The 27330-nt window shown below is 49.8% G+C and overlaps 1 protein-coding gene across 2 annotated transcripts in view; it reads right to left on the reverse strand.

Annotated features, from left to right (window-relative positions):
* The window catches only part of LOC137376942 (CD151 antigen-like), a 112803-nt gene that overhangs the window by 48180 nt on the left and 37293 nt on the right, over positions 1–27330 (reverse strand). For both annotated transcript variants that reach the window (XM_068045910.1, XM_068045909.1), the window contains exon 3: positions 26594–26785. In XM_068045910.1, the coding sequence (XP_067902011.1) occupies positions 26594–26785 (192 nt within the window). The remainder of the gene's footprint in view (positions 1–26593; positions 26786–27330) is intronic.

A 27330-nucleotide genomic window follows, 5' to 3' on the forward strand; every position in this document is an offset into this window, starting at 1 on the left:
GGGATTCGGACCGACAGTTAGTCACAGGGGGATTCGGACCGACAGTTAGTTACAGGGGGATTCGGACCGACAGTTAGTTACAGGGGGATTCGGACCGACAGTTAGTCACCGGGGGATTCGGACCGACAGTTAGTCACAGGGGGATTCGGACCGACAGTTAGTTACAGGGGGATTCGGACCGACAGTTAGTTACCGGGGGATTCGGACCGACAGTTAGTTACAGGGGGATTCGGACCGACAGTTAGTCACCGGGGGATTCGGACCGACAGTTAGTCACAGGGGGATTCGGACCGACAGTTAGTTACCGGGGGATTCGGACCGACAGTTAGTTACAGGGGGATTCGGACCGACAGTTAGTTACCGGGGGATTCGGACCGACAGTTAGTTACAGGGGGATTCGGACCGACAGTTAGTCACAGGGGGATTCGGACCGACAGTTAGTTACCGGGGGATTCGGACCGACAGTTAGTTACAGGGGGATTCGGACCGACAGTTAGTCACCGGGGGATTCGGACCGACAGTTAGTTACAGGGGGATTCGGACCGACAGTTAGTTACCGGGGGATTCGGACCGACAGTTAGTTACAGGGGGATTCGGACCGACAGTTAGTTACAGGGGGATTCGGACCGACAGTTAGTTAAAGGGGGATTCGGACCGACAGTTAGTTACCGGGGGATTCGGACCGACAGTTAGTCACCGGGGGATTCGGACCGACAGTTAGTCACCGGGGGATTCGGACCGACAGTTAGTTACAGGGGGATTCGGACCGACAGTTAGTTACAGGGGGATTCGGACCGACAGTTAGTTACAGGGGGATTCGGACCGACAGTTAGTTACAGGGGGATTCGGACCGACAGTTAGTTACCGGGGGATTCGGACCGACAGTTAGTCACCGGGGGATTCGGACCGACAGTTAGTCACCGGGGGATTCGGACCGACAGTTAGTTACCGGGGGATTCGGACCGACAGTTAGTCACCGGGGGATTCGGACCGACAGTTAGTCACCGGGGGATTCGGACCGACAGTTAGTTACCGGGGGATTCGGACCGACAGTTAGTTACCGGGGGATTCGGACCGACAGTTAGTTACCGGGGGATTCGGACCGACAGTTAGTTACCGGGGGATTCGGACCGACAGTTAGTCACCGGGGGATTCGGACCGACAGTTAGTTACCGGGGGATTCGGACCGACAGTTAGTCACAGGGGGATTCGGACCGACAGTTAGTTACAGGGGGATTCGGACCGACAGTTAGTCACCGGGGGATTCGGACCGACAGTTAGTCACAGGGGGATTCGGACCGACAGTTAGTCACCGGGGGATTCGGACCGACAGTTAGTTACCGGGGGATTCGGACCGACAGTTAGTTACAGGGGGATTCGGACCGACAGTTAGTTACAGGGGGATTCGGACCGACAGTTAGTTACAGGGGGATTCGGACCGACAGTTAGTTACAGGGGGATTCGGACCGACAGTTAGTTACAGGGGGATTCGGACCGACAGTTAGTTACAGGGGGATTCGGACCGACAGTTAGTTACCGGGGGATTCGGACCGACAGTTAGTCACCGGGGGATTCGGACCGACAGTTAGTCACCGGGGGATTCGGACCGACAGTTAGTTACCGGGGGATTCGGACCGACAGTTAGTCACCGGGGGATTCGGACCGACAGTTAGTTACCGGGGGATTCGGACCGACAGTTAGTTACCGGGGGATTCGGACCGACAGTTAGTTACCGGGGGATTCGGACCGACAGTTAGTCACAGGGGGATTCGGACCGACAGTTAGTTACAGGGGGATTCGGACCGACAGTTAGTCACCGGGGGATTCGGACCGACAGTTAGTCACCGGGGGATTCGGACCGACAGTTAGTTACCGGGGGATTCGGACCGACAGTTAGTTACCGGGGGATTCGGACCGACAGTTAGTTACAGGGGGATTCGGACCGACAGTTAGTTACCGGGGGATTCGGACCGTCAGTTAGTTACAGGGGGATTCGGACCGACAGTTAGTCACCGGGGGATTCGGACCGACAGTTAGTTACCGGGGGATTCGGACCGACAGTTAGTTACAGGGGGATTCGGACCGTCAGTTAGTTACAGGGGGATTCGGACCGTCAGTTAGTTACAGGGGGATTCGGACCGACAGTTAGTCACCGGGGGATTCGGACCGACAGTTAGTTACAGGGGGATTCGGACCGACGTTAGTTACAGGGGGATTCGGACCGACAGTTAGTTACCGGGGGATTCGGACCGACAGTTAGTTACAGGGGGATTCGGACCGACAGTTAGTTACCGGGGGATTCGGACCGACAGTTAGTTACAGGGGGATTCGGACCGACAGTTAGTTACCGGGGGATTCGGACCGACAGTTAGTTACCGGGGGATTCGGACCGACAGTTAGTTACAGGGGGATTCGGACCGACAGTTAGTTACCGGGGGATTCGGACCGACAGTTAGTTACAGGGGGATTCGGACCGACGTTAGTTACAGGGGGATTCGGACCGACGTTAGTTACAGGGGGATTCGGACCGACAGTTAGTTACAGGGGGATTCGGACTGACAGTTAGTTACCGGGGGATTCGGACCGACAGTTAGTTACCGGGGGATTCGGACCGACGTTAGTTACAGGGGGATTCGGACCGACAGTTAGTTACAGGGGGATTCGGACCGACAGTTAGTTACAGGGGGATTCGGACCGACAGTTAGTTACCGGGGGATTCGGACCGACAGTTAGTTACAGGGGGATTCGGACCGACGTTAGTTACAGGGGGATTCGGACCGACAGTTAGTTACAGGGGGATTCGGACCGACAGTTAGTTACCGGGGGATTCGGACCGACAGTTAGTTACAGGGGGATTCGGACCGACGTTAGTTACAGGGGGATTCGGACCGACGTTAGTTACAGGGGGATTCGGACCGACAGTTAGTTACAGGGGGATTCGGACCGACAGTTAGTTACCGGGGGATTCGGACCGACAGTTAGTTACAGGGGGATTCGGACCGACGTTAGTTACAGGGGGATTCGGACCGACGTTAGTTACAGGGGGATTCGGACCGACGTTAGTTACAGGGGGATTCGGACCGACAGTTAGTTACAGGGGGATTCGGACCGACAGTTAGTTACCGGGGGATTCGGACCGACAGTTAGTTACAGGGGGATTCGGACCGACAGTTAGTTACAGGGGGATTCGGACCGACAGTTAGTCACCGGGGGATTCGGACCGACAGTTAGTCACCGGGGGATTCGGACCTACAGTTAGTTACCGGGGGATTCGGACCGACAGTTAGTTACCGGGGGATTCGGACCGACAGTTAGTCACCGGGGGATTCGGACCGACAGTTAGTTACCGGGGGATTCGGACCGACAGTTAGTTACAGGGGGATTCGGACCGACAGTTAGTTACAGGGGGATTCGGACCGACAGTTAGTTACCGGGGGATTCGGACCGACAGTTAGTCACCGGGGGATTCGGACCGACAGTTAGTTACCGGGGGATTCGGACCGACAGTTAGTTACCGGGGGATTCGGACCGACAGTTAGTCACCGGGGGATTCGGACCGACAGTTAGTTACCGGGGGATTCGGACCGACAGTTAGTCACCGGGGGATTCGGACCGACAGTTAGTCACCGGGGGATTCGGACCGACAGTTAGTCACCGGGGGATTCGGACCGTCAGTTAGTCACCGGGGGATTCGGACCGACAGTTAGTTACCGGGGGATTCGGACCGACAGTTAGTTACCGGGGGATTCGGACCGACAGTTAGTCACCGGGGGATTCGGACCGACAGTTAGTCACCGGGGGATTCGGACCGACAGTTAGTTACAGGGGGATTCGGACCGACAGTTAGTTACAGGGGGATTCGGACCGACAGTTAGTTACCGGGGGATTCGGACCGACAGTTAGTTACAGGGGGATTCGGACCGACGTTAGTTACCGGGGGATTCGGACCGACAGTTAGTTACAGGGGGATTCGGACCGACAGTTAGTCACCGGGGGATTCGGACCGACAGTTAGTTACAGGGGGATTCGGACCGACAGTTAGTTACAGGGGGATTCGGACCGACAGTTAGTTACAGGGGGATTCGGACCGACAGTTAGTTACAGGGGGATTCGGACCGACAGTTAGTTACAGGGGGATTCGGACCGACAGTTAGTTACAGGGGGATTCGGACCGACAGTTAGTTACAGGGGGATTCGGACCGACAGTTAGTTACAGGGGGATTCGGACCGACAGTTAGTCACCGGGGGATTCGGACCGACAGTTAGTTACCGGGGGATTCGGACCGACAGTTAGTTACAGGGGGATTCGGACCGACAGTTAGTTACAGGGGGATTCGGACCGACAGTTAGTTACAGGGGGATTCGGACCGACAGTTAGTCACCGGGGGATTCGGACCGACAGTTAGTTACCGGGGGATTCGGACCGACAGTTAGTCACCGGGGGATTCGGACCGACAGTTAGTCACCGGGGGATTCGGACCGACAGTTAGTTACCGGGGGATTCGGACCGACAGTTAGTTACAGGGGGATTCGGACCGACAGTTAGTTACCGGCGGATTCGGACCGACAGTTAGTTACCGGGGGATTCGGACCGACAGTTAGTTACAGGGGGATTCGGACCGACAGTTAGTTACCGGCGGATTCGGACCGACAGTTAGTTACCGGGGGATTCGGACCGACAGTTAGTCACCGGGGGATTCGGACCGACAGTTAGTTACAGGGGGATTCGGACCGACAGTTAGTTACAGGGGGATTCGGACCGACAGTTAGTTACCGGCGGATTCGGACCGACAGTTAGTTACCGGGGGATTCGGACCGACAGTTAGTTACAGGGGGATTCGGACCGACAGTTAGTTACAGGGGGATTCGGACCGACAGTTAGTTACAGGGGGATTCGGACCGACAGTTAGTTACCGGGGGATTCGGACCGACAGTTAGTTACAGGGGGATTCGGACCGACAGTTAGTTACCGGGGGATTCGGACCGACAGTTAGTTACCGAGGGATTCGGACCGACAGTTAGTTACCGGGGGATTCGGACCGACAGTTAGTTACCGGCGGATTCGGACCGACAGTTAGTCACCGGGGGATTCGGACCGACAGTTAGTTACCGGGGGATTCGGACCGACAGTTAGTTACAGGGGGATTCGGACCGACAGTTAGTTACCGGGGGATTCGGACCGACAGTTAGTTACAGGGGGATTCGGACCGACAGTTAGTTACAGGGGGATTCGGACCGACAGTTAGTCACCGGGGGATTCGGACCGACAGTTAGTTACAGGGGGATTCGGACCGACAGTTAGTTACCGGGGGATTCGGACCGACAGTTAGTTACAGGGGGATTCGGACCGACAGTTAGTCACCGGGGGATTCGGACCGACAGTTAGTTACAGGGGGATTCGGACCGACAGTTAGTTACCGGGGGATTCGGACCGACAGTTAGTTACAGGGGGATTCGGACCGACAGTTAGTTACAGGGGGATTCGGACCGACAGTTAGTTACAGGGGGATTCGGACCGACAGTTAGTTACAGGGGGATTCGGACCGACAGTTAGTTACAGGGGGATTCGGACCGACAGTTAGTTACAGGGGGATTCGGACCGACAGTTAGTTACAGGGGGATTCGGACCGACAGTTAGTTACCGGGGGATTCGGACCGACAGTTAGTTACCGGGGGATTCGGACCGACAGTTAGTTACCGGGGGATTCGGACCGACAGTTAGTCACCGGGGGATTCGGACCGACAGTTAGTCACAGGGGGATTCGGACCGACAGTTAGTCACAGGGGGATTCGGACCGACGTTAGTTACCGGGGGATTCGGACCGACAGTTAGTTACAGGGGGATTCGGACCGACAGTTAGTTACAGGGGGATTCGGACCGACAGTTAGTTACAGGGGGATTCGGACCGACAGTTAGTTACAGGGGGATTCGGACCGACAGTTAGTTACAGGGGGATTCGGACCGACAGTTAGTCACCGGGGGATTCGGACCGACAGTTAGTTACCGGGGGATTCGGACCGACAGTTAGTTACAGGGGGATCCGGACCGACAGTTAGTTACCGGGGGATTCGGACCGACAGTTAGTTACCGGGGGATTCGGACCGACAGTTAGTTACAGGGGGATTCGGACCGACAGTTAGTTACAGGGGGATTCGGACCGACAGTTAGTTACCGGGGGATTCGGACCGACAGTTAGTGACCGGGGGATTCGGACCGACAGTTAGTTACCGGGGGATTCGGACCGACAGTTAGTCACCGGGGGATTCGGACCGACAGTTAGTCACCGGGGGATTCGGACCGACAGTTAGTTACCGGGGGATTCGGACCGACAGTTAGTTACAGGGGGATTCGGACCGACAGTTAGTTACCGGGGGATTCGGACCGACAGTTAGTTACAGGGGGATTCGGACCGACAGTTAGTTACAGGGGGATTCGGACCGACGTTAGTTACCGGGGGATTCGGACCGACAGTTAGTTACAGGGGGATTCGGACCGACAGTTAGTTACAGGGGGATTCGGACCGACAGTTAGTTACCGGGGGATTCGGACCGACAGTTAGTTACAGGGGGATTCGGACCGACAGTTAGTTACAGGGGGATTCGGACCGACAGTTAGTTACAGGGGGATTCGGACCGACAGTTAGTTACAGGGGGATTCGGACCGACGTTAGTTACCGGGGGATTCGGACCGACAGTTAGTTACAGGGGGATTCGGACCGACAGTTAGTTACCGGGGGATTCGGACCGACAGTTAGTTACAGGGGGATTCGGACCGACAGTTAGTTACAGGGGGATTCGGACCGACAGTTAGTTACAGGGGGATTCGGACCGACAGTTAGTTACAGGGGGATTCGGACCGACAGTTAGTTACCGGGGGATTCGGACCGACAGTTAGTTACCGGGGGATTCGGACCGACAGTTAGTTACAGGGGGATTCGGACCGACAGTTAGTTACAGGGGGATTCGGACCGACAGTTAGTTACAGGGGGATTCGGACCGACAGTTAGTTACAGGGGGATTCGGACCGACAGTTAGTTACCGGGGGATTCGGACCGACAGTTAGTTACCGGGGGATTCGGACCGACAGTTAGTTACAGGGGGATTCGGACCGACAGTTAGTTACCGGGGGATTCGGACCGACAGTTAGTTACCGGGGGATTCGGACCGACAGTTAGTTACCGGGGGATTCGGACCGACAGTTAGTTACCGGGGGATTCGGACCGACAGTTAGTTACAGGGGGATTCGGACCGACAGTTAGTTACCGGGGGATTCGGACCGACAGTTAGTTACCGGGGGATTCGGACCGACAGTTAGTTACAGGGGGATTCGGACCGACAGTTAGTTACAGGGGGATTCGGACCGACAGTTAGTTACCGGGGGATTCGGACCGACAGTTAGTTACAGGGGGATTCGGACCGACAGTTAGTTACAGGGGGATTCGGACCGACAGTTAGTTACCGGGGGATTCGGACCGACAGTTAGTTACAGGGGGATTCGGACCGACAGTTAGTTACAGGGGGATTCGGACCGACAGTTAGTTACAGGGGGATTCGGACCGACAGTTAGTTACAGGGGGATTCGGACCGACAGTTAGTTACCGGGGGATTCGGACCGACGTTAGTTACAGGGGGATTCGGACCGACAGTTAGTTACAGGGGGATTCGAACCGACAGTTAGTTACAGGGGGATTCGGACCGACAGTTAGTTACAGGGGGATTCGGACCGACAGTTAGTTACCGGGGGATTCGGACCGACAGTTAGTTACAGGGGGATTCGGACCGACAGTTAGTTACAGGGGGATTCGGACCGACAGTTAGTTACCCGGGGATTCGGACCGACAGTTAGTTACAGGGGGATTCGGACCGACAGTTAGTTACAGGGGGATTCGGACCGACGTTAGTTACCGGGGGATTCGGACCGACAGTTAGTTACAGGGGGATTCGGACCGACGTTAGTTACCGGGGGATTCGGACCGACAGTTAGTTACAGGGGGATTCGGACCGACAGTTAGTTACCGGGGGATTCGGACCGACAGTTAGTTACAGGGGGATTCGGACCGACAGTTAGTCACAGGGGGATTCGGACCGACAGTTAGTCACCGGGGGATTCGGACCGACAGTTAGTTACAGGGGGATTCGGACCGACAGTTAGTTACCGGGGGATTCGGACCGACAGTTAGTTACAGGGGGATTCGGACCGACAGTTAGTTACAGGGGGATTCGGACCGACAGTTAGTCACAGGGGGATTCGGACCGACGTTAGTTACAGGGGGATTCGGACCGACAGTTAGTTACAGGGGGATTCGGACCGACAGTTAGTTACAGGGGGATTCGGACCGACAGTTAGTTACAGGGGGATTCGGACCGACGTTAGTTACAGGGGGATTCGGACCGACAGTTAGTTACAGGGGGATTCGGACCGACGTTAGTTACAGGGGGATTCGGACCGACAGTTAGTTACAGGGGGATTCGGACCGACGTTAGTTACAGGGGGATTCGGACCGACAGTTAGTTACAGGGGGATTCGGACCGACAGTTAGTTACCGGGGGATTCGGACCGACGTTAGTTACAGGGGGATTCGGACCGACAGTTAGTTACAGGGGGATTCGGACCGACAGTTAGTTACAGGGGGATTCGGACCGACAGTTAGTTACAGGGGGATTCGGACCGACAGTTAGTTACAGGGGGATTCGGACCGACAGTTAGTTACAGGGGGATTCGGACCGACTGTTAGTTACAGGGGGATTCGGACCGACAGTTAGTTACAGGGGGATTCGGACCGACAGTTAGTTACAGGGGGATTCGGACCGACAGTTAGTTACAGGGGGATTCGGACCGACTGTTAGTTACAGGGGGATTCGGACCGACAGTTAGTTACCGGCGGATTCGGACCGACAGTTAGTTACAGGGGGATTCGGACCGACAGTTAGTTACCGGGGGATTCGGACCGACAGTTAGTTACCGGGGGATTCGGACCGACAGTTAGTTACAGGGGGATTCGGACCGACAGTTAGTTACAGGGGGATTCGGACCGACGTTAGTTACAGGGGGATTCGGACCGACAGTTAGTTACCGGGGGATTCGGACCGACGTTAGTTACAGGGGGATTCGGACCGACAGTTAGTTACCGGGGGATTCGGACTGACAGTTAGTTACAGGGGGATTCGGACCGACAGTTAGTTACAGGGGGATTCGGACCGACAGTTAGTTACAGGGGGATTCGGACCGACAGTTAGTTACAGGGGGATTCGGACCGACAGTTAGTTACAGGGGGATTCGGACCGACAGTTAGTTACAGGGGGATTCGGACCGACGTTAGTTACAGGGGGATTCGGACCGACGTTAGTTACAGGGGGATTCGGACCGACAGTTAGTTACAGGGGGATTCGGACCGACGTTAGTTACAGGGGGATTCGGACCGACAGTTAGTTACAGGGGGATTCGGACCGACAGTTAGTTACAGGGGGATTCGGACCGACAGTTAGTTACCGGGGGATTCGGACCGACAGTTAGTTACAGGGGGATTCGGACCGACAGTTAGTTACCAGGGGGTTTGGGGCCTACAGTTAGTTACAGGGGGATTCGGACCGACAGTTAGTTACCAGGGGGTTTGGGGCCTACAGTTAGTTACAGGGGGATTTGGACCGGCATTTAGTTACCGGTGGATTCGGACTGACAGTTAGTTCCCAGGTGATTTGGGGCCTACAGTTAGTTACTGGCAGGGTTCGACCCAACAGTTACTGGAAAAATCATCCATCAGTCTTTGTGTCTGCTGGCAGGTCTGGATACCAGAGAGCACAGCTCACAGGGGAGGCAGGTCCAAGCTTGCCTCATGCTTAGACGCCCTGACTGCTGATTCTGCTTTCACCCTCATACAGGCCTGTTTGACTCGACACAAACAAATAATCATCAAGAAGAGCCAAGACATTGGGTGCAATCATCTGGAATAGATGCTGTCATCCGACAGCAGTCTGCCACAAAGAATGCTGCAAGCAGACAATCCTGTCATTATATCTACTGCACTAGTGGCCTCACACTCACTCCCAAACAGCAGTGCCTTGCTTTTAACTGTCGCCTCTTCCCACAAGCTGATGGCAGGTCCTGGGTTGCGAGACAAGATGACAGTGGTCCTTAAAGGAATAAGCCAATGGCCTCCCCTGCCTGGGTGCTAAGATGACATCGAATTACATGAAGTCTACAGCTGAGAAACAGGCCATTCGGCCTCATGTTCTCTGTGTTCCTGCTCCACACCAGCCTCCTCCCACCCTCCATCATCTAAAAACATCAACACCTCCTATTCCTTTCTCCATCTTGTGCTTATCCAGATTCCCCTTAAATGCATCTATACTAATCACCTCAACCACTCCACATGGTGCTGAGATATAGTCATAGGGTCACAGAGTTATACAGCACAGAAATAGTTCCATATTCTCATCACTCTCTGGGTAAAGGTGTTTCTCCTGAGTTCTTGAACGGATTTATTCATGACTAGTGTGGGAACAGAATTTTCGAGAACAGAACTATTGGGGACATTTAAAGTGAAGTAATCAATCATATCGTTGGAGAGAAGGAGGAGGAGAGGTGACTTAATAGAGACATATAAGATAATCAGAGGGTTAGATAGGGTGGATAGTGAGCGTCTTTTTCCTCGGATGGTGATGGCAAACACGAGGGGACATAGCTTCAAGTTGAGGGGTGATAGATATAGGACAGATGTTAGAGGTAGTTTCTTTACTCAGAGAGTAGTAAGGGCGTGGAACGCCCTGCCTGCAGCAGTCGTAGATTCGCCAACTTTAAGGGCATTTAAGTGGTCATTGGATAGACATATGGATGAAAATGGAATAGTGTAGGTCAGATGGTTTCACAGGTCGGCGCAACATCGAGGGCCGAAGGGCCTGTACTGCGCTGTAATGTTTTAATTCTAATTCTAATTCTAATGTATTGCTAACAAGCTAGCTTCGGAGCTGCAGAGACAGCTTATCAGAAATGACTTCATAACTTCAGGGCTGCAGAGGCAACTTATCAGCAGAAATAGACTAACAAACAGAAACTAACAGGAATCTCACCATTGGCCTTGCAGCTGGTACAGCACAATAGCAGAAAGAGACATTTTACTTCAACAACACTCTTCTTATCGCATCACCCAGACATGACACATTCCTAAGGAACAGTTAGTGTGAGAAACATACTGACCAGGCAAACCCACGCCCCTTGTCCGAGGGTGGCTCAGCCTAATGGTCTGAAGAGATAGGGGAATAAGAAACTGCTTGAGGAAAGGATGACAAGGCAGTACCCCAATCAGGCCCTGACACCAAGAAACTGCAGAGTTTGTAAACCAATTGGGAACATAAAGGGGGTGTCACTGATTTGTAAGAATAACTATAATAAGGCTTGATTTGGCGCAAAGAGTCAGTTCAGTTCAGTTCAGTTCGGGGGGGGGGTTAGTTCAGTGTATGTGTTGCTTTTAGTTTTAGTTCAGTTCATTGTTAACTTTTCTGAAGATGTAATAATTAAGTACTGCAATAAAGTTTCTTAAAGCTACAGTCAGACTTCCTCTCTTTTTGGTGTAACCAATGAGAACAGGAAAATTGAGATCCAACAATTTGGCCTAGACGGCAGGATCGCTGGAGGATAAAGACTGAAGCCACAGACATCGGACCTATATCGGCGCCACAGAGGTAAGGACTCCTCTTTATGTTCAAAGTCCTTGGTCGTTGTCTAAATTTCGGTTCCCTGCCACGCGATCCCGAACTTGGCGGTATTTGACGGAAATATCCTTTCTTGTGCGGCTATATGGTCCCTAGTTCTAATGTCCTCACAAACGGAAGTATTTAATTAAATCTACGCTATCAAAGCCTATATTAATTTTAAAGTCCTCTGTCAGGTCACCCCTCAGTCTTCCCTTTTGTTGAGTAAAGAGGCACAGCTGTCTTCTCTATCCTGATGACTGCACCCCCTCAGTCCTGGTATCATCCTTGATGTATCCGTCCATTATCCAGGGTGATATGCCCACTGTGCCCAAAAGGCTGCTTCCTGCTCTGGTGGCTTATCGGCCTGTGCCACTTAAGTACAGCCTGGCCATTTTCCTGATAGAGTCCAGTCTTCCAGTGCAGGAGATTGGGGACATGAACAGTACACTGTCAGCAAGCTTTTAAAATGTAATTTATTATCCTGAGTTAAATCATAGGGGAAGATATTCTTCAGGTATGAGCACAAACAGAGCTGGTGGCAGGCCACTCAGCCATGGAGGGCATCACACCATGACTTTGTCTCATGTATGCTGAACAAACAGTGGCAGGTTTCCCAGTTCTTTCTGCTGGTAGCTGCTGGTTAAACACCAGCAGCACCCCTACCCTGCCAGCCTGTACCAGAGCTCCCAGGTAATTGGAAAAGTCCCTCTTGTGCCTGCTGGGGATCCCTCATTTCACTTGGTTTGGATACTCAGGTACTATTCAGAGTTCCCGCACCCGTCAGCACACATTTATTCTCCCAGGCTGATCCCTTGCTCACTCAATGTCCACACAGGTTTTTCCTGGGACACTGAGGCTCCACTTGCAGATCAGGAATAAAACTTGCCATCTTAATCTATTTGAGTTAAAACAGGGGTCATACTTTTGCATTGCCTCAAAAATTCTAACATTGAAAATAAAGAGGAACAATTCCTGCCCGAAGGATCTAAAGCAGCCATAAGGTCCTGTAGTTTTTTTTCCAGGAATATGTGGTTTACCTTTAAGGCTTGCAAGGGATCAGTATTGCTTTAAGAACAGGCAAGCCTTAGGAGTTATAGGAAGGTACATTTTCGTTGCCTTAGAAACAGCCATTTGGAGACTGCGATTCAAAGGGTGCATTCTCGATACCATGGAAACTGCCACTGGGAGTGAGCCTGATGCGATACATTTGTTACAATTCAGTTTGAACTGGCAGTTAGTAAGACAGTTTGAACACACAGACAGAAGACACAGAAACAGCTGTGGTGTCAGCACTGAAAAAGAGCTCTCAACCATTTAAACTGAAGGAAGTAGGATTTTTGTCTGTTTAATTATTATCTCTCGAAATTCTAAAAGTCAAGCCAAGACAGAGATCTCTGGTAATTTAAATTGAAGAAAGGGAAGTTAGACTGTGACAATCTTTTATCCCTCAAAAACTCTAAAGTCAGATTGATTCTGTTGAAAGTGTTTGCAAGTCGTTAATTGTTGAGATTAGCTGGACTTCAACCAACATTCTGCAGGGGACTTCGAACAGCATTCTGCGGGGGACTTCGAACAGCATTCTGCGGGGGACTTCGAACAACATTGGACTGTAAATTTGCAAGGACTCTTAATTTTTCTACTTTTACATGTTCATAGTGTTTTAGAATTTAGTTCTTTTAATTAAAGAGTTCATTTGCTGATTTAAAGACACCTGGTTTGGTTTGCCTCGTTCAGTGGTTAATAGATGGTACAATTTGGTGGGTCTTTCTTTAATTTGGCAAGTTTTAATTGATATGTTAGCCCATCTGTTGAACGACGGGATTGAACTAACAGTGCGTTGGTCCCACCACAATTAGAATCGTATATTTTGATTGGGGGCTTTGACAGGAGCAGTGGGTCGTAACACCATTAACCTGCATCTGTGGAAGTTTAAAGGAGAGGTTTGCAGCCAGGATCAGCTGGCATGGAGCAATCAAGCAGACAGCAGGAAAGGGCACATCACTATGAATAGACAGCCAAAGACTGGCAGTCACTCAGTGACACAAATAGCTGGGAATGCAGATTTCCCGACTCCAAGAGTCCCTAACATGGAGAAAGTTGAAAGGTTGCAGCTCGAAGTTAGTCTATTTTTATAAATACCATTCCTAATTAAGAGTGAATGGCCTCAGCATTTTCAGCACCACCCACACAGCCCAGACTTTGCCAAGTACAGACAGTGAGCCCAAGGTAATAGCCCCATCCTTATGGAGCAAACTTTCCTGCACGTGTTCCCCACCTCTCAGCAACTCCTGCAGGTTTGCACCACCTCGTGTCAAACCATCAGTTCAATAACAGGATGTGACAAGACAGCAGCATAGGAACGGAGTAGGCCACTCAAATCCTGCAGCCAGTTTGTCATTCCATTGGAGCAACCCTGATATATATTTATTATGCCCAGTAACTGAAAAACTGGACTATTAGAACTGAGAAACTAGAGTGTACCGTAACTGACAAACGAGATCACAGTAACTGCGAAATGAGGGTGTACAATAATTGAGAAACTAGCAGACTGTAACTGAGAATCGAGAGTACACTGAGAAACAAGAGGGAACTGTAACTGAGAAACTAGCGGACAGTAACTGAAAACAAGAGGGAACTGTAACTGAGAAACTAGCGGACAGTAACTGAGAAACAAGAGGGAACTGCAACTGAGAAGCAAGAGGGAACTGCAACTGAGAAACTAGCAGACAGTAACTGAGAAACAAGAGGGAACTGCAACTGAGAAACAAGAGGGAACTGCAACTGAGAAACTAGCGGACAGTAATTGAGAAACTAGCGGACAGTAACTGAGAAACAAGAGGGAACTGCAACTGAGAAACAAGAGGGAACTGTAACTAAGAAACTAGAGGACTGTAACTGAGAAAAAAGAGGGAACTGTAACTGAGAAACTAGCGGACAGTAACTGCGAAACAAGAGGGAACTGCAACTGAGAAACAAGAGGGAACTGTAACTAAGAAACTAACGGACTGTAACTGAGAAACAAGAGGGAACTGCAACTGAGAAACTAGCGGACAGTAATTGAGAAACTAGTGGACAGTAACTGAGAAACAAGAGGGAACTGCAACTGAGAAACAAGAGGGAACTGTAACTAAGAAACTAGCGGACTGTAACTGAGAAACAAGAGGGATCAGTAACTGAGATACTAGCAGACTGTAACTGAGAAACAAGAGGGAACTGCAACTGAGAAACAAGAGGGAACTGTAACTAAGAAACTAGCGGACTGTAACTGAGAAACAAGAGGGAACTGAAACTGAGAAACTAGCGGACAGTAACTGAGAAACAAGAGGGAACTGCAACTGAGAAACAAGAGGGAACTGTAACTGAGAAACTAGCGGACAGTAACTGAGAAACAAGAGGGAACTGCAACTGAGAAACAAGAAAGAACTGTAACTAAGAAACTAGCAGACTGTAACTGAGAAACAAGAGGGAACTGTAACTGAGAAACAAGAGGGAACTGTAACTAAGAAACTAGCGGACTGTAACTGAGAAACAAGAAAGAACTGTAACTAAGAAACTAGCAGACTGTAACTGAGAAACAAGAGGGAACTGTAACTGAGAAACAAGAGGGAACTGTAACTGAGAAACTAGCAGACTGTAACTGAGAAACAAGAGGGAACTGTAACTGAGAAACTAGCAGACTGTAACAGAGAAACAAGAGGAAACTGTAACTGAGAAACAAGAGGGGACTGCAACTAAGAAACTAGCGGACTGTAACTGAGAAACAAGAGGGAACTGTAACTGAGAAACTAGCAGACTGGAACTGAGAAACTAGTGGACTATAATTGAGAAACAAGCGGGAACTGCAACTGAGAAACGAGTGGACTGTAACTGAGAAACAAGAGGGAACTGTAACTGAGAAACTAGCGGACTGTAACTGAGAAACTAGCGGACTGTAACTGAGAAACTAGCAGACTGAGAAAAAAGAGGGAACTACAACTGAGAAACTAGTGTGAACTGTAACTGAGAAACTAGTGAGAACTGTAACTGAGAAACTAGTGGACTGCAACTGAGAAACTAGCGGACTGTAACTGAGAAACGAGCGGACTGTAACTGAGAAACAAGAGGGAACTGTAACTGAGAAACTAGCAGACTGTAACTGAGAAACAAGAGGGAACTGTAACTGAGCAACAAGAGGGAACTGCAACTAAGAAACTAGCGGACTGTAACTGAGAAACAAGAGGGAACTGTAACAGAGAAACTAGCAGACTGTAACTGAGAAACTAGTGGACTATAACTGAGAAACAAGAGGGAACTGCAACTGAGAAGCTAGTGGACTGTAACTGAGAAACAAGAGGGAACTGCAACTGAGAAACTAGCGGACTGTAACTGAGAAACTAGCGGACTGTAACTGAGAAACTAGTGGACTGCAACTGAGATACAAGAGGGAACTGTAACTGAGAAACTAGTGGACTGTAACTGAGAAACTAGCGGACTGTAACTGAGAAACTAACGGACTGTAACTGAGAAACTAGTGGACTGTAACTGAGAAACAAGAGGGAACTGCAACTGAGAAACTAGTGGACTGTAACTGAGAAACTAGTGGACTGTAACTGAGAAACAAGAGGGAACTGTAACTGAGAAACTAGTGGACTGTAACTGAGAAACTACGGGACTGTAACTGAGAAACTAGCGGACTGTAACTGAGAAACTAGCGGACTGTAACTGAGAAACAAGAGGGAACTGTAACTGAGAAACTAGCGGACTGTAACTGAGAAACTAGCGGACTGTAACTGAGAAAGTAGCGGACTGTAACTGAGAAACAAGAGGGAACTGTAACTGAGAAACTAGTGGACTGTAACTGAGAAACTAGTGGACTGTAACTGAGAAACAAGCGAGAACTGGAACTGAGAAACAAGTGATAACTGTAACTGAGAAACTAGCGGACTGTAACTGAGAAACAAGAGGAAACTGTAACTGAGAAACTAGTGGGAACTGTAACTGAGAAACAAGAGGGAACTGTAACTGAGAAACTAGTGGACTGTAACTGAGAAACAAGAGGGAACTGCAACTGAGAAACTAGTGGACTGTAACTGAGAAACAAGTGGACTGTAACTGAGAAACAAGAGGGAACTGCAACTGAGAAACTAGTGGACTGTAACTGAGAAACAAGTGGACTGTAACTGAGAAACAAGTGGACTGTAACTGAGAAACAAGAGGGAACTGCAACTGAGAAACAAGAGGGAACTGCAACTGAGAAACTAGCGGACAGTAATTGAGAAACTAGCGGACAGTAACTGAGAAACAAGAGGGAACTGCAACTGAGAAACAAGAGGGAACTGTAACTAAGAAACTAGAGGACTGTAACTGAGAAACAAGAGGGAACTGTAACTGAGAAACTAGCGGACAGTAACTGCGAAACAAGAGGGAACTGCAACTGAGAAACTAGCGGACAGTAATTGAGAAACTAGCGGACAGTAACTGAGAAACAAGAGGGAACTGCAACTGAGAAACAAGAGGGAACTGTAACTAAGAAACTAGCGGACTGTAACTGAGAAACAAGAGGGATCAGTAACTGAGATACTAGCAGACTGTAACTGAGAAACAAGAGGGAACTGCAACTGAGAAACAAGAGGGAAATGTAACTAAGAAACTAGCGGACTGTAACTGAGAAACAAGAGGGAACTGTAACTGAGAAACTAGCGGACAGTAACTGAGAAACAAGAGGGAACTGCAACTGAGAAACAAGAGGGAACTGTAACTGAGAAACTAGCGGACAGTAACTGAGAAACAAGAGGGAACTGCAACTGAGAAACAAGAAAGAACTGTAACTAAGAAACTAGCAGACTGTAACTGAGAAACAAGAGGGAACTGTAACTGAGAAACAAGAGGGAACTGTAACTAAGAAACTAGCGGACTGTAACTGAGAAACAAGAAAGAACTGTAACTAAGAAACTAGCAGACTGTAACTGAGAAACAAGAGGGAACTGTAACTGAGAAACAAGAGGGAACTGTAACTGAGAAACTAGCAGACTGTAACTGAGAAACAAGAGGGAACTGTAACTGAGAAACTAGCAGACTGTAACGGAGAAACAAGAGGAAACTGTAACTGAGAAACAAGAGGGGACTGCAACTAAGAAACTAGCGGACTGTAACTGAGAAACAAGAGGGAACTGTAACTGAGAAACTAGCAGACTGGAACTGAGAAACTAGTGGACTATAATTGAGAAACAAGCGGGAACTGCAACTGAGAAACGAGTGGACTGTAACTGAGAAACAAGAGGGAACTGTAACTGAGAAACTAGCGGACTGTAACTGAGAAACTAGCGGACTGTAACTGAGAAACTAGCGGACTGTAACTGATAAACTAACGGACTGTAACTGAGAAACAAGAGGGAACTGTAACTGAGAAACAAGTGGACTGTAACTGAGAAACAAGAGGGAACTGCAACTGAGAAACTAGTGGACTGTAACTGAGAAACAAGAGGGAACTGTAACTGAGAAACTAGTGGATTGTAACTGAGAAACAAGAGGGAACTGTAACTGAGAAACTAGGGGACTGTAACTGAGAAACTAGCGGACTGTAACTGAGAAACAAGAGGGAACTGTAACTGAGAAACTAGCGGACTGTAACTGAGAAACTAGTGGACTGTAACTGAGAAACTAGCAGACTGTAACTGAGAAACTAGCGGACTGTAGCTGAGAAACAAGAGGGAACTGTAACTGAGAAACTAGCGGACTGTAACTGAGAAAGTAGTGGACTGCAACTGAGAAACTAGTGGACTGTAACTGAGAAACTAGCGGACAGTAACTGAGAAACAAGAGGGAACTGTAACTGAGAAACTAGCGGACTGTAACTGAGAAACTAGCAGACTGTAACTGAGAAACTAGCAGACTGTAACTGAGAAACAAGAGGGAACTGCAGCTGAGAAACTAGTGAGAAACGTAACTGAGAACTGTAACTGAGAAACTAGTGGACTGCAACTGAGAAACTAGCGGAATGTAACTGAGAAACAAGAGGGAACTGTAACTGAGAAACTAGTGGACTGTAACTGAGAAACAAGAGGGAACTGCAATTGAGAAACTAGTGGACTGTAACTGAGAAACAAGTGGACTGTAACTGACAAACAAGAGGGAACTGTAACTGAGAAACTAGTGGACTGTAACTGAGAAACAAGAGGGACCTGTAACTGAGAAACTAGCGGACTGTAACTGAGAAACTAGTGGACTGTAACTGAGAAACTATCAGACTGTAACTGAGAAATAAAAGGGAACTGTAACTGAGAAACTAGCCGACAGTAACTGAGAAATTAGCGGACAGTAACTGAGAAACAAGATGGAACTGTAACTGAGAAACTAGCGGACTGTAACTGAGAAACTAGCGGACTGTAACTGAGAAACTAGCAGACTGAGAAAAAAGAGGGAACTACAACTGAGAAACTAGTGTGAACTGTAACTGAGAAACTAGTGAGAACTGTAACTGAGAAACTAGTGGACTGCAACTGAGAAACTAGCGGACTGTAACTGAGAAACGAGCGGACTGTAACTGAGAAACAAGAGGGAACTGTAACTGAGAAACTAGCAGACTGTAACTGAGAAACAAGAGGGAACTGTAACTGAGCAACAAGAGGGAACTGCAACTAAGAAACTAGCGGACTGTAACTGAGAAACAAGAGGGAACTGTAACAGAGAAACTAGCAGACTGTAACTGAGAAACTAGTGGACTATAACTGAGAAACAAGAGGGAACTGCAACTGAGAAGCTAGTGGACTGTAACTGAGAAACAAGAGGGAACTGCAACTGAGAAACTAGTGGACTGTAACTGAGAAACTAGTGGACTGTAACTGAGAAACTAGCGGACTGTAACTGAGAAACAAGAGGGAACTGTAACTGAGAAACTAGTGGACTGTAACTGAGAAACTAGTGGACTGTAACTGAGAAACTAACAGACGGTAACTGAGAAACAAGCGAGAACTGTAACTGAGAAACGAGTGATAACTGTAACTGAGAAACTAGCTGACTGTAACTGAGAAACAAGAGGGAACTGCAACTGAGAAGCTAGTGGACTGTAACTGAGAAACAAGAGGGAACTGCAACTGAGAAACTAGTGGACTGTAACTGAGAAACTAGTGGACTGTAACTGAGAAACTAGCGGACTGTAACTGAGAAACAAGAGGGAACTGTAACTGAGAAACTAGTGGACTGTAACTGAGAAACTAGTGGACTGTAACTGAGAAACTAACAGACGGTAACTGAGAAACAAGCGAGAACTGTAACTGAGAAACGAGTGATAACTGTAACTGAGAAACTAGCTGACTGTAACTGAGAAACAAGAGGGAACTGTAACTGAGAAACTAGTGGACTGTAACTGAGAAACAACAGGGAACTGTAACTGAGAAACTAGTGATAACTGTAACTGAGAAACTAGTGGACTGCAACTGAGAAACTAGCGGACTGTAACTGAGAAACTAGCGGACTGTAACTGAGAAACTAGCAGACTTAAACTGAGAAACTAGTGAGAACTGTAACTGAGAAACTAGTGAGTACTGCAACTGAGAAACTAGCGGACTGCAACTGAGAAACTAGCGGAATGCAACTGAGAAACTAGTGGGAACTGTAACTGAGAAATTAGCGGACTGCAACTGAGAAACTAGTGGACTGTAACTGAGAATCTAGTGGACTGTAACTGAGAATCTAGCGGACTGTAACTGAGAATCTAGCGGACTGCAACTGAGAAACTAGCGGACTGCAACTGAGAAACAAGAGGGAACTGCAATTGAGAAACTAGCGGACTGTAACTGAGAAACTAGCGGACTGTAACTGAGAAACTAGTGGAAATGCAACTGAGAAACTAGTGGACTGTAACTGAGAATCTAGTGGACTGTAACTGAGAATCTAGCGGACTGTAACTGAGAATCTAGCGGACTGCAACTGAGAAACTAGCGGACTGCAACTGAGAAACAAGAGGGAACTGCAATTGAGAAACTAGCGGACTGTAAGTGAGAAACTAGCGGACTGTAACTGAGAAACTAGTGGAAATGCAACTGAGAAACTAGTGGTCTGTAAGTGAGAAACTAGCGGACTGTAAGTGAGAAACTAGCGGACTGCAACTGAGAAACTGGCGGACTGCAACTGAGAAACTAGCGGACTGCAACTGAGAAACTAGCGGACTGTAACTGAGAAACTAGCGGACTGTAACTGAGAAACAAGAGGGAACTGCAACTGAGAAATTAGCGGACTGCAACTGAGAAACTAGTGGAAATGCAACTGAGAAACTAGTGGTCTGTAAGTGAGAAACTAGCGGACTGTAAGTGAGAAACTAGCGGACTGCAACTGAGAAACTGGCGGACTGCAACTGAGAAACTAGCGGACTGCAACTGAGAAACTAGCGGACTGTAACTGAGAAACTAGCGGACTGTAACTGAGAAACAAGAGGGAACTGCAACTGAGAAATTAGCGGACTGCAACTGAGAAACTAGCGGACTGTAACTGAGAAACTAGCGGACTGTAACTGAGAAACTAGTGGAAATGCAACTGAGAAACTAGTGGACTGTAAGTGAGAAACTAGCGGACTGTAAGTGAGAAACTAGCGGACTGTAACTGAGAAACTAGTGGAAATGCAACTGTGAAACTAGTGGAAATGCAACTGAGAAACTAGTGGACTGTAAGTGAGAAACTAGCGGACTGTAACTGAGAAACTAGCGGACTGTAACTGAGAAACTAGTGGAAATGCAACTGAGAAACTAGTGGAAATGCAACTGAGAAACTAGCGGACTGTAAGTGAGAAACTAGCGGACTGCAACTGAGAAACTAGCGGACTGTAACTGAGAAACTAGCGGACTGTAACTGAGAAACTAGCAGACTGTAACTGAGAAACAAGAGGGAACTGCAACTGAGAAATTAGCGGACTGTAACTGAGAAACTAGAGGGATCTGCAACTGAGAATCGAGAGTACACTGTAACTGAGGAACTACATTTATTCAGTGATTAATATTACAGGTAGTGTCCAATGACACACACAGTTATGAAGTAGAGGCAGTCTGGAACACAAGGTAGAGGCTTGCTAATCCTTGACTCATGCGGCTCTTCACCCAACAGCTCACTATTTAAGGCTGTTTCGTTTACTCATTCACCCACAGACTTTGATACCTCAAGCTCTGTGTCCTGTCAGTTCTCCAAGTTTAACCCTTTGGTAACTCTCTAACTCCCGACATTCTGCACACACTAGTAGTTCTCAGGGACAGGCTGGCATCAGTTCAAATCTGAGCTCCTCACCTCTGGGATCAAGCATAAAGAACCAAAGTTACCCAGAGTGTGCCAGCCCACAGCTCGAGGACACAGATGGACATACAGTAAAGTGCCCAGCTGAGGAGCAGGGTGAAGTTGAAAAGAAGAAGCAAAAGTCAGAAAATAGAGAATCGACACAACTCAAGGCAGATGCTTAAACACTCCTTTGTCTCTACAGCTCCAAGTACTGAACCCACGTAATGATGGACCAGATTTATATCCACAGACAATATAACTGGGGAATAAACCTCGAAATAATGCAAGTACATTGAAGCTGCCTGTTCCAAAGGACAACTCAGAGAGTGAAAGCCCCAGAGACACCCGACAGAACAGAACAGCCCCCTCCCCACCTCCCCCCAAAACAGCCCCCTCCCCACAAAACAGTCCCCTTTCCACCCCCCAAAACATCCCCCTCTCCACTCCCCAAAACATCCCCATCTCCATCTCCCCCCAAAACATCCCCATCTCCACCCCCCAAAACATCCCCATCTCCATCTCCCCCCAAAACAGCCCCCTCCCCACAAAACAGTCCCCTTTACACCCCCCAAAACATCCCCATCTCCACTCCCCAAAACATCCCCATCTCCATCTCCCCCCCAAAACATCCCCATCTCCATCTCCCCCCAAAACAGCCCCCTCCCCACCTCCCCCCAAAACATCCCCCTCCCCACCTCCCCCCAAAACAGCCCCATCTCCACAAAACAGTCCCCTCTCCACTCCCCAAAACATCTCCATCTCCATCTCCCCCCAAAACATCCCCATCTCCACCCAAAACATCCCCATCTCCATCTCCCCCCAAAACAGCCCCCTCCCCACCTCCCCCCAAAACAGCCCCCTCCCCACTCCCCAAAACATCCCCCTCTCCACCCCCCGAAACATCCCCATCTCCACCCAAAACAGTCCCCTCTCCACTCCCCAAAACATCCCCCTCTCCACCCCCCGAAACATCCCCATCTCCACCCAAAACAGTCCCCTCTCCACTCCCCAAAACATCCCCATCTCCATCTCCCCCCAAAACAGCCCCCTCCCCACCTCCCCCCAAAAGAGTCCCCTCTCCACCCCCCAAAACATCCCCATCTCCACCTCCCCCCAAAACAGCCCCCTCCCCACCTCCCCCCAAAAGAGTCCCCTCTCCACCCCCCAAAACATCCCCATCTCCACCTCCCCTCAAAACATCCCCATCTCCACCTCCCCTCAAAACATCCCCATCTCCACCTCCCCTCAAAACATCCCCATCTCCACCTCCCCTCAAAACATCCCCATCTCCACCTCCCCTCAAAACAGCACCCTCTCCACCTCCCCTCAAAACATCCCCATCTCCACCTCCCCTCAAAACAGCCCCCTCTCCACCTCCCCTCAAAACATCCCCATCTCCACATCCCCTCAAAACAGCCCCCTCTCCACCTCATGCTCCGCCCCCGCACGTCCACCCCACAAGACACAAGAACATAAGAACTAGCAGCAGGAGTAGACCATATGACCCATCGAGCCTGCTCTGCCATTCAGTAAAATCATGACTGATCCTGGGCTTCAATTCCACTTTCTCACCCACTCACCATAGCCCTTGATTCCGAGAGACCAAAAATCTGTCTATCCCAGCCATAAATATATTCAATGATGGAGCATCCATAACCCTCTGGGGTAGAGAATTCCAAAGATTCACATCCCTTTGAGTGAAGTAATTTCTCCTCATCTCAATCCTGAATGATTAACCCTTTATCCTGAGATTGTGTCCCTGTGTTCTAGATTCCCTGACCAGTGGGAACAATCTCTCAGCTTCTACCTTATCAACCCTTCTAAACTTCAGAGAATATAACCCCTTTTTACTCAGCCTCTCATCATTGGACAATCCCCTCATTCCAGGGACTAATTTAGTAAATCTTCGCTGCACTGCCTCCAGTGCAAGTATATCCTAACTTAAATGTGGAGACAAAACTGCACACAGTATTCCAGGTGCGGTCTCACCAAAGCTCTGTACAATTTTAGCAAGATTTCTTTATTCCTGTACTCCAATCCCCTTGCAATAAAGGCCAACATGGCATTTGCCTTCCTAATTGCTTGCTGTACCTGCATGCTAACTTTCTGTGTTCCTTGGACAAGCATACCCACGTCTCTTTGAACATCAACATTTACAAGTTTCACACCTTTTAAAAAATATTCCGCTTTTCTATTCTTACGACCAAATGAATAATTTCACACTTCCCTACATTATACTCCATCTGCCATCATGTTCCCCACTCACTTAACCTGTCTGTGTCCTCCCCACAGTTTACTTTTCCATCTACCTTTGTATCATCAGCATACTTAGATCCATTACTGTCTCTTCATCCAAGTCATTAATATAGATTGTAAATGATTGAGGCCCCAGTACTCATCCTTGCAGCACCCCACTATTCACTGCCTGCCAACTTGAAAATGGCTTGTTTATGCCACTCTGTTTCCTGTTCATTAACCAATCTTCTATCCATGCCAATATATTACCCCGACTCCATGAGCTAATTAACCTTTCGTGTCGCACCTTATCGAATGCCTTTTGGAAATCTAGGTATTGCACCCCTCCCAACCCCCCACCCCCACAGACACACCAAAAACAGCTCCAGTCCCCACCTCAACCTCACACCCCCACAGACACACCAAAAACAGCTCCAGTCCCCACCTCAACCTCACACCCCCACAGACACACCAAAAACAGCTCCAGTCCCCACCTCAACCTCACACCCCCACAGACACACCAAAAACAGCTCCAGTCCCCACCTCAACCTCACACCCCCACAGACACACCAAAAACAGCTCCAGTCCCCACCTCAACCTCACACCCCCACAGACACACCAAAAACAGCTCCAGTCCCCACCTCAACCTCACACCCCCACAGACACACCAAAAACAGCTCCAGTCCCCACCTCAACCTCTCCCCCCCCCCCCCACAGACACACCAAAAACAGCTCCAGTCCCCACCTCAACCCCCCACCCCCACAGACACACCAAAAACAGCTCCAGTCCCCACCTCAACCCCCCACCCCCACAGACACACCAAAAACAGCTCCAGTCCCCACCTCAACCTCACACCCCCACAGACACACCAAAAACAACACCAGTCCCCACCTCAACCCCCCACCCCCACAGACACACCAAAAACAGCTCCAGTCCCCACCTCAACCTCACACCCCCACAGACCTCACATCCCCACAGACACACCAAAAACAGCACCAGTCCCCACCTCAACCCCCCACCCCCACAGACCTCACATCCCCACAGACACACCAAAAACAGCACCAGTCCCCACCTCAACCCCCCACCCCCACAGACCTCACACCCCCAGACACACCAAAAACAGCTCCAGTCCCCACCTCAACCCCCCACCCCCAGACACACCAAAAACAGCTCCAGTCCCCACCTCAACCCCCCAACCCCACAGACACACCAAAAACAGCTCCAGTCCCCACCTCAACCCCCCACCCCCACAGACACACCAAAAACAGCTCCAGTCCCCACCTCAACCCCCCACCCCCACAGACACACCAAAAACAGCTCCAGTCCCCACCTCAACCCCCCAGCCCCACAGACACACCAAAAACAGCTCCAGTCCCCACCTCAACCCCCCAACCCCACAGACACACCAAAAACAGCTCCAGTCCCCACCTCAACCCCCACCCCCAGACACACCAAAAACAGCTCCAGTCCCCACCTCAACCTCACACCCCCACAGACACACCAAAAACAGCTCCAGTCCCCACCTCAACCCCCCACCCCCAGACACACCAAAAACAGCACCAGTCCCCACCTCAACCCCCCACCCCCAGACACACCAAAAACAGCTCCAGTCCCCACCTCAACCTCACACCCCCACAGACACACCAAAAACAGCTCCAGTCCCCACCTCAACCCCCCACCCCCAGACACACCAAAAACAGCTCCAGTCCCCACCTCAACCCCCCAACCCCACAGACACACCAAAAACAGCTCCAGTCCCCACCTCAACCCCCCAACCCCACAGACACACCAAAAACAGCTCCAGTCCCCACCTCAACCTCACACCCCCAGACACACCAAAAACAGCACCAGTCCCCACCTCAGCCCCCCCACCCCACAGATACCCCACAAAACAGCACCTGTCCACACCTCACCCTGTCACCACCAAAGCACAGAGAACATCCCCACTTCCACACCAAATACACAGTATCAGCACACAGAGTAAACAGGAGGGCCAATTCTGGGACTGCCCTGGAGTGTGCAAAATGAAAAATTGATCTACTGGACATTGCTACAAGCAACTCAGGAGAAAAATCACAAGTAGTTTTTCCACTTTTCCTGCAACACGTTCATTTATTAATGATAAAAATATTGGCCAACTGGGAGACAGCAAGTCATGTGATGAAACCTCCAGGAACAAGCCAGAATTGGGCGACCGGGACTACAAGACTACAGAGCATCAGTTAGATTGCACAGCCCGTGTCACTGGGAACTCCAACATTACCCACCCTGAGAACTGAACACAACCCACATCCAATATGACACTGATCAGCTCAGACCAGGTGACCTGGGAGCGTGCTCAGTGAACATGTGGCTTTAGAAACAGGACATTGCAGACACAAAAGGACAAACTTAGACTAAAGATCTTTGAAGGAATGAGCTCTGTACCACTCGAAGTAAATTTCTCTTCTCCTTAAAGGTCGCACAGCAGCCTAGGATCCCAGTCAGCATGACGATGACCCCCGCAACCACCAGGATGTAGGCCGTGGCTGCGTAGGTGCTGGAGGAGAGCAGGCTGATATAATCACTCTTCTCAGCAAGGGTCCAGATACCGACTGCCATCACCACACCACCAGCCAACTGCAAGAGAGGACAGAGAGTTACTGAGACAGGGGCACAACAGAGGGGCAATACTGCAGAGAGAGGGGTCAGTAGTGGGGGGGGGGGGGGGTCTCCTAGAGCACAGCGCAGTGCAGAGACTGTGGGGAGAGGGGGGAAGCGGTATGGAGGCGGGGGGGGGGGCGGGGGGGAGGGGGAGGCGGGTGCACTCTGGGAATAGCAGAGCACAGAGACTGCGGAGTGAAGGGGCAGTGGGAGGGGTGAGGGGCCCCCTGGGAAGGCGTACGTTTGCACCCATTTGCTCTTCTAGCCCAGTGACAAACCCAGGCACTGAGAGGGCTAGAAGTTGATTTGAAACCAATGGTGTCACCATTCCCTCAGCACTGATGCTGCTCCCCTCCAGACCAGGCACTCGGCAGAGTAGGCTGAGCCAGGCTGGGACTGAGTCCCTGAGAGCATGGTATACATGTGGTGAAGCACTCCCCAGTATTCCTCACATTCACTGATCAATCAGGAGGCTGAAGTTTCAACACAGGAATGGAAAGAGGCTTTGCGAGGGAGGTGGG

The sequence above is a fragment of the Heterodontus francisci genome, chromosome 14, assembly GCF_036365525.1.
Source record: "Heterodontus francisci isolate sHetFra1 chromosome 14, sHetFra1.hap1, whole genome shotgun sequence".
Lineage (NCBI taxonomy): Eukaryota > Metazoa > Chordata > Chondrichthyes > Heterodontiformes > Heterodontidae > Heterodontus > Heterodontus francisci.